General features: G+C 39.9%; 1 protein-coding gene across 1 annotated transcript in view; it reads right to left on the bottom strand.

The window, feature by feature from the left end:
• Positions 1-1,570: 1,570 nt before the first annotated feature.
• Positions 1,571-16,173, bottom strand: part of map2k5 (mitogen-activated protein kinase kinase 5) — a 61,997-nt gene continuing 47,394 nt past the window's right edge. The window contains exon 22 of the mRNA XM_079666874.1: positions 1,571-4,736. Within this exon, the coding sequence (XP_079523000.1) occupies positions 4,635-4,736 (102 nt within the window). The 3' untranslated portion in view covers positions 1,571-4,634. The remainder of the gene's footprint in view (positions 4,737-16,173) is intronic.

Raw genomic sequence — 16,173 nt, 5'->3', positions numbered from 1 at the left:
TGTGACAAAGGCTAAATGATTTTCTGCCTGGCTGTACTCCGAACAAAAGGGTATCCACAGATGCTGTACGGTGCACTATAGAGTCGACCCTGCACTTTGCATCCTCTCAGAAACTTTCTCAAACATGAATCACTTTTCTGGGATGTTTGTGGCACAATGTTCACACAGTAGACGCAGTTCTCTTTTCCACAGGAGACTTGTCATTAAAAAACGAAGAAACAGAAATACAAGACGAACCATATTCTGGCTCATAATGACATTTGTTGTATTACTTTTACCTTTGGCATCCATCATTAGAATGATTCTGGCTTACATTGCAGTATGAAAGGGGTCAACATGTCACAGATCAGTGAAGGTAACATGAATCACAAAATGTGTTTCCCGTATCTCAGCTTTTTGTAATTAACTTCTGCATAAAGATATAATATGAAAAGTACAGACAAGCTTTGAAATCAGGCTGTTTGTCCTTCTGCTTTCTAAAGGTGTTGTTGAAAACACACACAATATGACACAGCACTGATTCGATGCGAGTGCTTAGGTGTGTGTCAGGGTTCTGAGGCTCACACACCACTGCATAATTATTAAATCAGACTGTCAATACATGTGTTGCTGCTTTCAGACACAAACTTGTGTAAATCAGAGAAGGTCTCTGATTGAAGAACACCAGTAAGTAACACAATGAAGCTGTGAAGGCCAATCGCGTCTGTATGGAAGCCGAGACGACATGCGGAGATACAGTATGAGATTTGTTTCATCGTGACATTTTTAAATCACATCCATTTGATTTTCAAGATTGGTAGACACACATAGACACACATAAACACAGGACCTCTCCAGACTCTTAAATTAACCATGGTTTGTCTTTCACTCAAACAGCTGTTTTTAAGAAGACGAAAACAAAAAGAAAAACACACCAGCTGCACACATTAATAACCAAAAGCAGGCGGGTGTTAATTAAAGGTTGACCAAGATTAATTATGAAATGCAAATGTAATTTAACTTAAGACAGCAAGGTGCACACAGGTTTGGGTCCTTCTAAGGCAAGACATGTAAATGTCAAACTATTAATGAAGCGACCATCAATTTTCTGTGAAGTCAGGTAAAGAGTTGAGGTCACGTCCTGAAACTAAGGTATTGTTATAAAATAAAAAAACAATCTGTACTTTACAGTTATCTGTTTCCTATTTACCTCTGGCTAAACTAATGCAATCTGATGCGGGCATCAATGGTATAACATTGAATTTCGTTAATGCTGTTTAATTGTTTTATTTTACTCTTTTTTTCATTTGTAGTCAGAATATATGGAAAAGGGCAGTGGGGCTCTCAAAACTAAAAAGTAAAAAAAATCAGCCAAGCTATCGAAACTAAAGCTGGTAAATGATGTGGGCACCAGAATAAAATCACACCTACAAATAATAAAGAAAATACCTCAGTGATTAGTTCAGCGTGAGTGAAGAACATTAAGATTGTGCTCTCAAACTCACTTTCATCATTATTCAGTTTGAGAGCACAATCTCAGTTTTTCACTGATTTCACAATACCAAGTGAACAACAAAACTTACCAAAAGTGTAATGTTTAAATACTTTTATTCGATTTGTGCATAATGGCTGGAATATGTGCCACACAGATAAATACAGAAGGCCAAAATCAGTCAGTAATACACAGCACTAATGTTTCTGCTGCGTCCCATCACTGCTGTGAACGGTTCATGGTTAAAGCAACACAGGACAAATATTAGGGCAAAGGTCACAAGCTGAAAAGTAAAAAAATAATAAATATTCTCTACTGATACTGCAGATACATACTTAACAACACAGTCAGTGAATACATTGGCAACACATAAGCCTTAGCTTTTGGACCTTACAGGACATCTGGTAAAATACAAATCAAAGTTTATTTTTGGTTTTATTTTTTAATTGCAAGAATACATTTAAGATTTGCAGCGTGTTAAAGAGCAGCCAGGGGCCACTAAACACACTTCTTATTTCACCTTAACTGCCAAGTATTTATAGCTTGATCTACATTTAGGGCCAACTTAATGAAAGGGCTATCTCTTATAGAAGAGATTTGGACAATTAGATAAATATAATTAACAATATATATGGTATAATGTAAAGTACATATTCTAGTTAATGTGCAACTTTTGGAAATGCATGATGTATTTTAGCTACTGGAGGACTTTCAAAATGTGAGTTGATATTTGTATTTTAATTTATGAAAATGAATGGCATCTTGCACAGAAGATTTCATTAATCTATACCTAAGTAAAAAGGCAGTGCATCTATTTCAGGTGTCAGGCAGGAATATTGACATAATCATTTGAATAATTGATCACAAACTGTTTATCTTAGCTGTGGTAACGCATAAGGAAACGGATAAAATATTAAAAATACAGTTTAATATTGGTTTCAATAACATTTGTCTTTGTTTTCTGACCACAGCTAGAAGAGGACGCTATGAGAGGTTTTCCTCCAATATCGTAAGCTACTTTGGCCTTTCAATCTGCAATAAGGAGTTGACCACCAGATGTGTGATCTGTCCAAAATTAAAACTTTCAGACTGTACTGACACCCCGTAGCATTATTACTGTCATGCTACATAGTTTAGTGGTTAGCATTCACGACATTTCTGTACTGGGTCTTTTTCAAATGATACTTAATGTGCAAAGACGGACGTCAATTACACTGCAATTTGAACACTCCTGCTAACGTGAAATGTTGAATCTTTACAATGTTTCTTCAAAGAGTCAATGTTCAGTCTTGATATTAAAAATAGTAGTCCAACAAGAAATACTTTACTTACTAAAACCATCAACAGAAGCACATAATAACTGGTGCTTTTAGCCTTGTCTGATAAACTGTCATTATATCCTGTCACAGTGGGATATGTTTTACAGTTCCTTTATGGAAGAAATCACATTTAATTGCACTTGAACTCTATACATTTCAACAGTTAATCATTAAAACCATTTTTGAGTCATTTAACCCATTATGCTTAAAGGTGGGGTAGGTAAGTTTGGGAAACCGGCTCGAGATACACTTTTTGTTATATTCCATGGAATGCTCTTAACATCCCGATAGCAATGATTATCTTAAGTGCTTTGACAAAAAATCCATAAAAAAATGTCATCTGTGGAAGCCGTAGTTCTGTAAAAAGCACGACCAATCATTTTAGCCGGCCCGGCTAAAATAACTGGATGGCCTACCTGCCTGGCAGCCTTCCATCTGTGCACAAACTTATCTCGTGCCCTCATTGGTCATGTGCGTGTTCGTGTGTGTTGGAGGAGGGGCTCTGTAAGGAAGTGGCAGATTTGTTCCGGCTGTGTATTTTCAAATTCTAGCGCACTCGAGCTGGTTTCTCCAAAATTACATACCCCACCTTTAAGTCACTAAAGAAACACAAGGTATATTTCACCTTTTGGGTCCTCAGTGGTCTTTGGTGTTAAGTGCACTCCATTAAACGTTTCCCTTGATAGTATATTAACTAATCTCATTTGGCAATTCAATAAAATAGCATACTTTCTGTTCAGCACGTGACATATGTTGCTAAAGTAAGGATTTACTGGTTAGAAAGCGGGATGAAACAATAATTTAAAAGAACAAAAGGTGTTAGTTTATACAGCGAGGAGAAGAAGAGATATGGTGTCTGTTACATTTTCTGCTTTTGTGTATAGTTTCTCTTATTCTTAATGGATTCTAATAATATAAAAGCTGGTGAATAAACGTGGAGAACTGCTTCAGCACAATTCACTCTCAAGTAGTTTGTTCAGTGGCATTCAATGTCAGGCTTGTTTGTGCAAACAGAGATAAAAGAACATCAAAATGTGTCTAAACAGAGAGAGAGCCTGGTTCCTGTTAATAAATGAGAACAATTAGTTGTTTGGTTAGTAAGCCTGAAAACCAATTAAAGATGGATGTTAACATTTCATTGCATTCCAACACCTCAGAGCTGCTAAAATCTCATTGATTGTGCCGGTTTGTTGTGCACTTAACCCCCCTTTAGGACCGAGACAGAACTTTGTGTCCACCTAATGCTCCGACCTTACAAGATTAGGGAATAACTGGAAACCAACGTTCTAGTGGAAGCATTAAAAACAGGTTACGTTTTGCTATTTTAGTGACAACCTAAGTTTTCTGAGGTAATAAATGACACCAGTGGGAAGCCAGGCACACACACGGGCCGTTACTCACAGGCAGAAACCTTAACATTCACTAGAGGGCTCAACAGTAAAGCACGAGAGGGTCATTTGAGATACCATCCCAGAATCAGGGCATTACTCTGCCGGCCTATTGCAGTCTCATGCATTTGAAGGTTGTCGCTGATCCTTTAAATCTAACCGTTTTTCTCCATCCATCAGACTGTCTTACTCCCAAAAAAGGTGGGGGCAAAGCTGCAGATGCTGCACTTTTTTTTAAATGCAGAGATAAGAGTCAAAGAAACTCCTCATTGTCCCAGCGCATGAGTGCTGTTAAATAGAGAATTACTCACAGAAAGTTTGTAAGAGCAAGTCATTTTTAGTCCATGAGTCACTTGTACAGTCCATTTGGACGTACGTGATCCCGAAGCCTTCTGTAAGTGTTGAAGGTTTGGGATCAGACGCCCTGGTGCATTGTGGGGGGATAGCAGGAGGACGTCAGAGACCCTGCTGAGCTCGCCTCTCCTCCAGGCAGCGACACACCCACATCGACACCACCTCCGCATTACCGTCGTTAAACTGTGTGATGAAGGAATGCTCCTGAAAAGTAAAGAGAGGGACAAAAGTGGTAAAATCACTTTTATTAAGAAAACAACAGACACTGAAAGTTTGGGTTAGTTTTTATTTTATAATTAAGAAAAACACATTTCCGGAATTTAATTAGTGCATTAAAAGGTTTTATTTGGGGGGGGAAACTATCAGAAGAGAACAATAACTGTCAGAAGGAATTCAAAAGGCAGAGTTTTATGACCATTTTGATATTAAATGAAATGGCATGTAATGACATCTGCTATTAAAGTTTTATTATTAAGTTATGGGTTTTGAACGAATCAAGACAATTCCTTTTTATATTATTTAGCCTTCACTCCAATTAGTTTTAGAAATTATAACTAAAAAAAAAATACCAGCCATTTTCACCCTTACTCTTTGGATTCACAAAATGTGCTGGAAAAGCTCATCCTTGAACGTATCTATTGTAACAAATATTAATCTTTTGATGCAAGGAAATGATGAATATATTAATTAACATCTTCTGCCACTAATCTCAGACCTTACGTATGACCTTCAGAATAATTGCCAAAAAACGGACTGAAGTATAAACACAAGTAATGAGCTTTCCATAAAAACAGCTATCAAAAGTTTATTCTGCAATATAATTTTATATTATCAAACAGATTGGAGCCACACACATTATCACACCTTTATGTGAAGTGTTTGGTTAAGTTCTACTTAGTATAATTATTCTAAATCATGATTCTAATAAAATACAAATAAACTAAACAGGAACACCATTTAACCCTCCTAAATATTCATGTGCAACAGATTTGCTTTTAAATGCTGAACGTTTAAGTAATGGCTTGTCAGGGCATTTTAAAGAAATATCTGTGCAGTTTAATGATCGACATGAGTCATAACAGGTTGTAAAATTAAGCTTTGTAATAAAACAGGCTGTGACAAAAAACCTCGATGTTGACTATTTGAAAATGCCTTTGAACATGATCTTAATTCTTTCTCCTACAGTCTTAATTTGGACTGATTTCCACCACCAGTGCCAATAAATGAGCTCTCGACAGAACACGTTCTCTGTGGATCGGTAGCTCATCAAGTTTGTTAAAGGCTGGCAGAGTTACTTGTTACTGCTGCACTGAGGTGTCACTTGTGATATCTCAATGACAACAGTCCCAATCCCAGCACGGGGGGGGGGGGGGGGGGGGGGGGCAGAGGTCACACAGGGGTCAGAGGTGAGGAGGTTTTAAATGGAACACTTCAACTGAGGCTGACCATGAATTTGATTTGTGCTGTCTAGATGTCCAATTAAATAAACAACGCTGTGGCCGGCCAGTTCAAATGAACATGTCAAAACTGATTTCAGCGATGTGTGTCCTCAACAACAAGAGACTGTCACCGTTAATAGTAGTTCAGCTCCAACTTAAACTGCCCAGACACCGTGTATCGTATTTATTAATGTTGTGCGTTATGGTAACTCACACTACTGATATTAATCTGCCTCTCTGCATAGCCACAACCTGCAGCTCTTGTGTTCAACTGTATGGATTCATTGGTTGTGCTGCTAATATGTTACTGTCAAACTTTAACAATCTGTATCAGCTGTGCTATAGTCCCAAAATCTTCGAAAATGGAACAAAGTAGCGAATTAAATAACTAAATATCTAATGCAGCCATAAGCCCCTTTGATTAACACAAAAAAAGACACTGAAACCGTATTTTTTTGGTCAGCCTAAACATTCACCACAATTATTTTGTGCTTTGTAAGGCTGTGAAACCTTGGTAAAAAATAAAATGGTGTCTTTATAACATTGTTATATCGCCTGTTCCAAAATCTAGATACGTTTCAAATATTAACTTTTAACGTGAAAATAACATTACAAAACACATATTTTAAATCAGGTCAAATATTATGTTGCTTTATAAACATTAGTCTGTTTCTTTTCTGACTAATGAAGTTAGGCTTCAACGTTATTTATAACAGACCTCAAGTTAATCACAAAGGAAAAAAAACTATAAATAATTCCGTAGTTTTGCTTACTACAAACAAAAGTCCAAGCTCGATATAAAGTAATATTTTAACAAATACAAATGCAAATTATATTCTGTCATGTTTCTTAACACATGGCTCTTCTAAAAAACATCATCCCACTGCAACAGTGATATCACTAGTTTAACTCAGATTTCAAAGTGAGAAGTGATGATGTCAGCTGTTTCCTCAACATTAAACACCCCCCCCCCAGCTACATTCAAACTGGTGCGGACGAGATTAGAAGTAGGACAGGCGGATAGTGACGGTTCTCCTGGGATTCATTTAGTCTATTTGCAGTCACAGTGGAACATTTGTTAAATTTGTTTTGTACATTATATCAAAATAAAGTCACATGAAGGTTGAATACAGTGAATACATCTGTAAGTTACTGTAGGGTCAAGATGCCTTTATAAGATCCACCAAAGAGAGAGAATGTAAAGAGATTGTAAAGGACTGGGGGAGCACCATCAATCCTGTTGTCCTTCTAATGGGCAGCTGGGGTTAACACAGTCTGAGGTTAATTACTCTCATATCAGTGTGAGTGTGTGTGTGTGTGTGTGTGTGTGTGTGTGTGTGTGTGTGTGTGTGTGTGTGTGTGTGTGTGTGTGTGTGTGTGTGTGTGTGTGTGTGTGTGTGTGTGTGTGTGTGTGACTATGAGACGGGTGTAGTGGACGCTCCTGGGTGCCCCTATGTGCTGAATACCCATCTCATCAATCATTCTTTCTTGCCTCAGTAGAGAGGGAGTGATACAGAAATAAAGAAGGAACTCAAGAGTGATGCTTTTTAAAATCCTGCTCTCCACCTCTGCTCCAGAAATTAACTCCGACAGGCCACAGAGATCTGCTGGAATCTGACCTGGATGAAGGTGTAAGGCCTGTCATACACACTCACATACAAAGTACATGTAGACATGATGAGACACTGTGGGAACGCATCACTCACTCAAAACACACACTATAGAACTAACTGGTCTGAAGCTGTTCGTGGCTGATTTTTCTCTCACTTAATATTTCCCCTGGACAACACACAGATAAGCTACCTGCCAAAGATAAATAGAGAGAGTGAGAAAAGGTGAACACTAGAGAAAGCCTACAAAAAAGATGGCAGGCAAGAAAGGAAGTCAAAGTAAACATATTAGATGGTGTGATTAGATGGAAAGCCAATAAATGATCCTTGAGTTGAAACTGTTTCTTTAAAACTATGTATCCAAAGTCAAGTATCAATCTAAATGTTTAACCTACATGAAAGACATCCTCAAGGTGTTCTACAATTCAATCTGCTTTAAATGACGAGATACGATGTAAACCTCCAGAACAGCTTTCAAATGGACCTCATCTAGTCAGAGTTAAACTTATTTGTTCTTTCCTCTTATGTAATTGTAGTTACAAACTGAATAAAAATAGCAACGCTCAGATTTGCTGTACCATACACTGCTTTAATTGTCCACAACGGAAAATATGAACCATGCAGGTTTATTTTGCGGCCCCTCCACCCAACATACAACACCCCGGTTTGAAAAGATATTTCTAGTCTTTTATCTGCCGACCAATTTATTGAATGAAAACTGCCTCAAGTCTTGCTTTGATGCTGACACATGCAGGTGAACAGACACCCAGATATATTGATTAAACAAGGGATACATGTGTTGTCTGTCACACAGGCATACATACCTAATAATTAATACATTCCCTGCAACATAAATTAAGTATGAAACCTGTTAAAGAGTTAAAAATCCAACAACTAATCTTTAGTTAGGTCAATGAAGGTGATTTCACCTCCCCCCTTAGCGCTGTATGGACAGAGGTGAGATGGGGGAAGGACTCATTTAGAAGTTACATTAATCACCGTCTGGCCATCAAAGTGGGATAATCACCTGCAACGGCTCTGCTCAAATAGAAATGGCCTAAACCCAGGGGAAATTCTACCGAACTCTTTAATTGTTTGAAGCCTTTCAAGGGTCTGTTTAATCTAAGATTAATTTATGCACTTTTAAATAACTCTATGTATGATTAATACGCTCAAACGAAATTAAAAGGAGTTTGAGGCAATTATAACATAGGACTGGTCATCACCTCATTAGAACAGTGTTGCCGTGTTTGTCAGTGTGTAGGTGTGTGTGTGTGTGTGTGTGTGTGTGTGTGTGTGTGTGTGTGTGTGTGTGTGTGTGTGTGTGTGTGTGTGTGTGTGTGTGTGGGACAGAGAGAGGCTGAAGAGGTAGATGGAATAAATAGGCCTTTACAGATTTGCATGCTAATCACTCGCTCCCTCTGGAAACTGGCTGGCATCGGTTGGTGCGTGCGTGCGTGCGTGCGTGCGTGCGTGCGTGCGTGCGTGTGTGTGTGTGTACGAAAGAACAGTGTGTGTGTACTTTGGTCAATCTTAGTGCACAAGAAATGTAGGGACACTTCTCTGAGGAGAGTTACAATGCTCTAAACTTAATGATCCGGACATCTAATGCTACTTTCAAATCTGCTGCTTTCAAAACTGTTTGCATAGTGAGGCGGCACTTTCTCCAGATAGCCGCCAATCAATGAGCCACAACACTAAATGTTATCCAGCGAAATGGAAAGAAAAAGGGAAAGAGAGAGTAAAAGATGAATGCAGGGAGAGGAGGGAGAGCACCATCATTATCATGGCCTTTTAGGTCCCCAACCACCTGTGCAAAATAAGTGTCCAACGCAGCAGAGCACAGGACTCATACTGTACTAAAAAGGATTTTCTTTCATTGTAAAACAGCTTAACATCAATATACTTGTGTACTTTTGACTCTCATTTTAAGTGATGTGTTTAGAAATGTGTGCAGCGCTGCAGTCCCAGTATGTGTGAATGGGGGTTTAGGTCAAAGAAGACCCATGGGTGAAATGTGAAAACATTTGGCAGCAAAGGTGCTGACAGAAAAGTTCAGGGAGGAGGAGGCACCAGTGATTTGGTACAACACTGAAAAGAGACCCCAAACAGGCAACACGATACACAAGCATGCATGTGAAAACCTTTTTGCACATTCTGCGTTTACTCAGACAATGAGCAACCGCATCAAAAGTTTGAGACACATGCAAGACATCGGCATTAATAAAGCCTTTCTAAAAAAATACACATATAGATGATACAATGTGTAACAAAGTCTGTATCTGTGCAAAACAGTCAATAGGATTTTTTCCGCTCAGAAATCTAGAGCTACGGTTTATGAGTCCATTTACATCCTCGTGAGGAGTTGAAACATTCATGTTCTCTGACATGCTGGATGAATACAAATGTTAAATGGAGGAGCTGTTCACGTGTGTTGTGACCAATATACTATGAGTAACTAGTGAGGTTGTCCGTGTTAATAATAACCGTCCAAAGGTTTTAAAACTATTTGGACACAATTTGAGGCTATAGCTTCTATCTATGTGCGTGTTAATGTGTGCGAGTCTAAACTAGATTTAGGGACAGTTAGACACAGGAAGGGTTTCCTTTGTGTACCGTGGGGCTCATCTGGTGTCTCAGGGGTTGAATGGGGGCTACAAAATGTGTGTGTGTGTGTGTGTGTGTGTGTGTGTGTGTGTGTGTGTGTGTGTGTGTGTGTGTGTGTGTGTGTGTGTGTGTGTGTGTGTGTGTGTGTGTGTGTGTGTGTGTGTGTGTGTGTGTGTGTGTCTATGAATAGAGAAGCAGAATAGGAGGGTTGCATTGACAAGGTGCTAAAAGGCTGTGTGAAGGCTTCTAGCTGGGGAATGAGGGATGATGAGGAAGAGGGGGAGGGAGAAATTAAACGTCAATCAAACCACAATCGAAGAATAGAAAAGGCATGGGATCCACACATTGTTTTCTATATCTGCCATACATACACTACAGACACAATCAAGCTCAAAGATATGCAACATGTTGTTTTTTCTGCCTTTCGTGCCCTAACGCTTAATAAATATCTTGCAGTCAGACTAGGCCTTGTTTTGAGGGAGGAGGGGGAGGAGAAAGACCTCAGACAGGATAGGTCATCACCAAATACCTGCTGCTCAGGTCCTGGCAGCCGGCCAATGGAAAGTATCCTCCTTTACTGACCAACGTCATTAGCTTATGATGACAGGATAGAGTGTCCACAATGAAAAATGCATTAGTATAAGGGGAGAAAACACACTTCCTTTCCTCTCTGATAACTCAACATGGGATTCTCTTCAAATGACTTTTAAGAAATGGGGAAAACACACTTTACTGACTGAAGTGAAATACTGAGCTTAATGCAGCCTAACAGTGCTCAGTTAGATATTCCTTCTCAATGATTTAGCGTCCACATAATGACAAACTGATTATGAGTCATGGTGTAAACCATCTGGGTTCAGAACAACTCAACGTTTCCATTGGGGTTAGGGTAGCACATTGAAATGGACTTATATTGCTATAAACTCACAGAGAGAGCAGGGTAATAAAATAACGTATTTAAAGTGGACCTATCATGCTATATTGGAAAAATATATTGTAGCGCCATACCTATACAAAACATGTCTGTGAAGTTTTTTGCTTAAAACACCAAACAGATCACCCATTGTAGCCATGCCTCATACTGCTCATACCCCTCTTTTGAAGCCCTGTTAAAGAAACACGGATTTTGGGTCCTTAGCTTGAAAAACAAAAAAAGAGGAGTCGGAGCTAATGCCTTTTTCTGAAACAGTATGCAGCTCAAATTCTTTTTCTCTTGCGGGTTTATCACACGGCGAGTTCCTTTTTGCATTTCCTGCTTTTTAAACACATGTGCTCTTCAGTACAGGTTAGCTCTGAGTGTTAGTGAGGCTTGCTAATGTAAACAAAGACGAGATTACGTCCAAAACACGTCAGGCATTGTTTCTGATAGCAATTTTCGGTGGGTCCGCTGCTGATTTGACGTCAGATCGGCCTATTCGCTCGTTGTACCCCTGTTTTTAAAAGATTTGGGTATGGAGGAAAAGAGAGGGGTTTTTATTTTCTGACACTGCGTGAGGTCCCAGACGCACCGGGGACACATATTTATGTATAAAAGACATCACAAAGTGCATTTTGCATGATAGGTCCCCTTTAAGATAAAAAATGAACTTTCGCAAATAATCTGGCAAATGAAAGTCTTTTCTAAATGCCTAATGTATCAATAGAAGCTTAACTGAGACTAAATGTGTTGAAATCAATCCAAATAAATCAAGTATGGGATGTTATTTGGGGAATATTGCCATGGTATGAGGAAAATTCCATGGGAAAAAGATGAGATTTTATTTGTTGAATATCCTTTAGATTCAGTGTCCCCTTACTCATGCGGCTTTAACACCAGCGCTTTTCCCTTTCTAGCTCCGAGCTAGAGCTTTTCTGGTTCAGCTCCGGTTTCCCTTTTCTGCTCCCGCTTTGTTCACACCGCCCAGAGCCCGACTGGTGCTGCTGCTTCTGCGTCATGACGTCACCGTTTACATCGCTGATTTGCTCCCCAACGGCGTTACGGCGCTCACAACAACAACAACAACAACAACAACAACAACAACAACAACAACAACAACAACAACAACAACGGGGGACTGCGTCGGGTCGATGATCGTGTTGCTTTTAATCACACGAAGCCAGATTAAATTAATTAACGACTTCTCCAACGTTATGCTTTTCTCCAGAGTGCCCTTGTTCATTGTTTATTAATGTGTCTCAGCGGCATTTACCGACCGCTGCAGTGCTGGCTGCTCTTCCACGGGAGTTTATTCTCCCGTTAGCTCCCGGTTAGCTCACACCGCAGCGGCTGCTCTAAAGTATTCACTGTCACACAAGCAGCTGATACATATCCACAGTTCCCCTAAGTGAGTGTTTGTCAGTCTGAATTGACGCTGTTTGGCATCACAACGCTGTTATTAAAGTGTCTCTGGTATAAAATGGATGATGTTAGCATAGCAACCGAAGCTAAACTGACTACTTGCTATTGCTTTCCTATTGTGGCATAAACTGTTTTCTACAGGCACATTTTACGGCGTATTTTTATTATGATTCTACTTGTGATAGTAGGACACGACAACCTGTGCTGCCCATGTATTGATTCCATCCGATAGCTGCTATAATACAAAACAAAACGTCTGCCTCTCTCCACAATGATCAATAACAGTGAACGGCTGGTCAAAGGTACAAATAAACAGAATCACACGAAGCCTGGTTAGTGTTGCCTTACTTTATAAAGTGTTTTTTTTTTTTATAAGTGTGTGGTTGCCTTCTAGTCACTTTGCTCAGCACTACTGCTTGTAGGCAGGCATGACGAGACTCTTCAATCGACCCATGTTTAGGGGAGGTGGGTTTAGTGTCCGGAACGCCTCGATGTAAGCGACGCCGCCTCTTAGCTCTTGCCTCTAGACCGGAGGTGCCCAGTACGTCGACCGCGCGGGGGCAATGCTGGTAGATCGCGAGTCATTCATAAAAAAAAAAAAAATCCAGCTCCGTTAAAATAAACATGATCCCTCCTCCCTTGGCCTCCCTGCCACTTAATTCAGGAGTTAATAACACGATAAACACGAAAGATCCAGACGAGATCTCTCTCCCCCGTCTGTGTGCGAGGGGGGCGGGGCAGTTTACACACACGCGGCTGCTACATGCAGCAACACACGGCGGGGATAGCGGAGAGAAGCCCTCCAAGGTGTGGTTAAATGTTACACGTCTTGAGATGGACAATGCTCGTTGCCAAGAGTGCAATAAGAGTTTAGCATGTAAGGGCGGTAACACGAGCCATTTGTCTAAACATTTAGCAAAAGTGCACCACATTCAGACGGAGGAATGCACCGGGTTCGACTGTCTTTCTAGCTCTGTAGCCCCATCCACGAGTGCTAGCAGCAACACACGGAGTTAACTCAATGATGCAAACATGGGTTAATGATTAGAGGTAACTGAGTTATTTAGTTTGTTAAAGTTTCACCTATTCTGTTTACAATTCTGTCATCACATTATTTAATACGATTTGTTAAAACATTGTTGTTTCTTTTGATGTGAAACATTATTTATTTAATTTAAATAAAAAGCAATGTTAATTTTGTTCACAATTTGTTAAGTTAATTTAATAATATATGTATTTTTGAATCAAGTATTCATCTTTATTGTGTTCATTGTTAGTTTCCACATGCCTAAAACAACCTCAAGCTAAATCTAAAAGTTGATGTCTAAATAAGAGCGTTTGAGAAATTGTGCAAGGCACACAGTAATAGTCCGAATAGTCGATTAATCGTTTCATTAATCGATAGATTAATCGACTATCAAATTAGTCGTTTGTTGCAGCCCTATTGTAGTTATCCCATGTAAAAATAAAACGTGTTATTCAGCAACCCTTGCAATTTGGGATTTTATTTTTGGTTGGTAGACCTCGGTGGGCTGGTCATTTCAAGAGTAGCTCACCAGCCAAAAAAGTGTGGGCACCCCTGCTCTAGACCGACAATTTTTTGGGGCTGGAAGTGAACCGGATTCCGGAGCTAAGAGGCGGCGCCGCTGCGTTGTGAACAGGGAAAAACGGTACTTTTCAGGCTCCAGCTCCGAGCCGGAGCTGAAAACGCGTTGGTGTGAAAGGGGCATCAGTGGAGTTTTGGATCATGTTTGGGGCTGTGAAGCAATGTTTACAAAAGAAAAAGCATAAACATAAGTGTGTAGAGATTCCTGGAGCAGATGTTATTCTGCTGTTTGTAACGCAATGACACTAAAGCCAACAAAGGAACAAGCCAACAAGCTAGGAAACATAGCTGTAAACAAAGCCATTTTTTAAATATTTGATTAGTTAATTGTGTTTTTTGTGGCGTTAGGAACTAACACCTTTTGTATTGTTCCTGTTCTCCCCTTACTCCTGTTGCAAACATATTAGTAGCATTAATCTAAGAAAAATGTTTCCTATCACTGAACGCTAGTGATAAAAAGTGTTATCTTTAATAGGATAAAAATAATATTAGTATGAGCAAAGCATCCAGTATAAGGAGCTGTAGCACACTGTGTCAAGCTTCAGGGACAAAACCCATCAAGAGCAGGCATGCAATCAAACAGCAGCCCTTTAAAGAAGCTCTAATAGGATAAAATCCCAGTGAAAATAATGACGTCAATAAAAGCTATACCAGTGATTAGAGAAACCACACGGTGAAACCTGATGAGCAAACTAGAGCCACTAGGTGAGTTTGTATGGCCATAAAACAACATTATTTGCTTAATGCGTGCACTATTGTGTGAGTTTCCTGCATTACCTTCCAGGAGAAATGAGATGCAGGGATAACAAAACCGTCTGTAAAGCAGAGGGAGAGGAGAGGAGGGGAGCTGTGTGTGGCTAGGTGCATTAACATACAGATAGAATAGGTAAAGAGTTTTAATGTACTCAGGAGGCTGGGAGGATGGGGAGGTAAAGTGAGAGGTGGGGAAGAAAAGAGGGAATGAGAAAGACAATCAGCAGCCGGGTGCCACAAGGCAGGCATCCATGACCTTATATCTCAGTTCACAAGGGGCAGAGGAAGAAATGAAAGGCCTACAGGAGGACAGACATATAGGTAAAGGAAAGACGAATGGAGAGAAGGTAAATCTGAAAGAGAGCACAGGGACCACAATACATCTCAAAGAAGTAGGGCAGAGAGTGAGAGGAGGGCTAGAAAAAGGAGACATCTACAAAATGTTTGGCATATCCATGATTGCATTAAAAAAAAGTCTGGTCAGCTTAAAATTGAAAGAAGAAGACATTTGAACAAAGCACATTGGTAGGTTTGTGGTGTGACAGATCAAACCATGCAGAGAGGTTGGTCTGGACCCACACATACAATCAAATGACTTAATACAAGTGCAACAGTCTTTTTGCTTTGAGGAATACATCTTATTTGACTGCAGTTTATAAGTAACCCAAGTCATGGAAAAGCTGAAAAAGAGCCCAGTATTCAGTCTCAAGCCTTCATATCATTGCTCAAGGTACGGCCGAGGAGATTTGTGAAACGGGCTTTCAGCAAGAATTAGTGAGAGGAAAGACAAAAGCCTCTGCACTACAACAATCATAAAGACAGACAATAAGAACATTATGGCGTCAAGGTGTCGCTCAACATACACAATGGAAGCTGTTGAAAGGTCACTAAAAGAAAAGGAACCCACCACAACATAACAAGCTGAACCTCTCTAAGTAGTGCATGGTCTCCCTTCAGAGAAACACTTCTGTCTGGAGGCAAGAATTCCCAAAGTGTATCTAGACAACATTTCCCTTTACTCCCCCTTTCTGGTGTGAGACTGGGAACATACAATCTGTTAGCAGCTCTGCATTTACACCCTCCAGCACTCCATCCCCACAACATAAACCCTCACCCCTCCTCTCTCTGCGGACCTAACTGTCGCTGTCCTTGGTACTAACACAGAAACCAGAGCATGTTGCAACTCTTAAAAGGCAGTTTGTGCAAACTGCTGCAGCCTTGTGTGCTAACGCCAGAACAGAACAAAAATCAAGACCACTTTAGAGCGAGGCCTGTAGTTTGGCATGTA

Source organism: Notothenia rossii (genome assembly GCF_949606895.1).
Source record: "Notothenia rossii genome assembly, chromosome: 2".
NCBI classification, from domain to species: Eukaryota; Metazoa; Chordata; class Actinopteri; order Perciformes; family Nototheniidae; genus Notothenia; species Notothenia rossii.
Note: the sequence above shows the minus strand (reverse complement) of the source record. Positions and strands in the feature narration are given on the sequence as shown.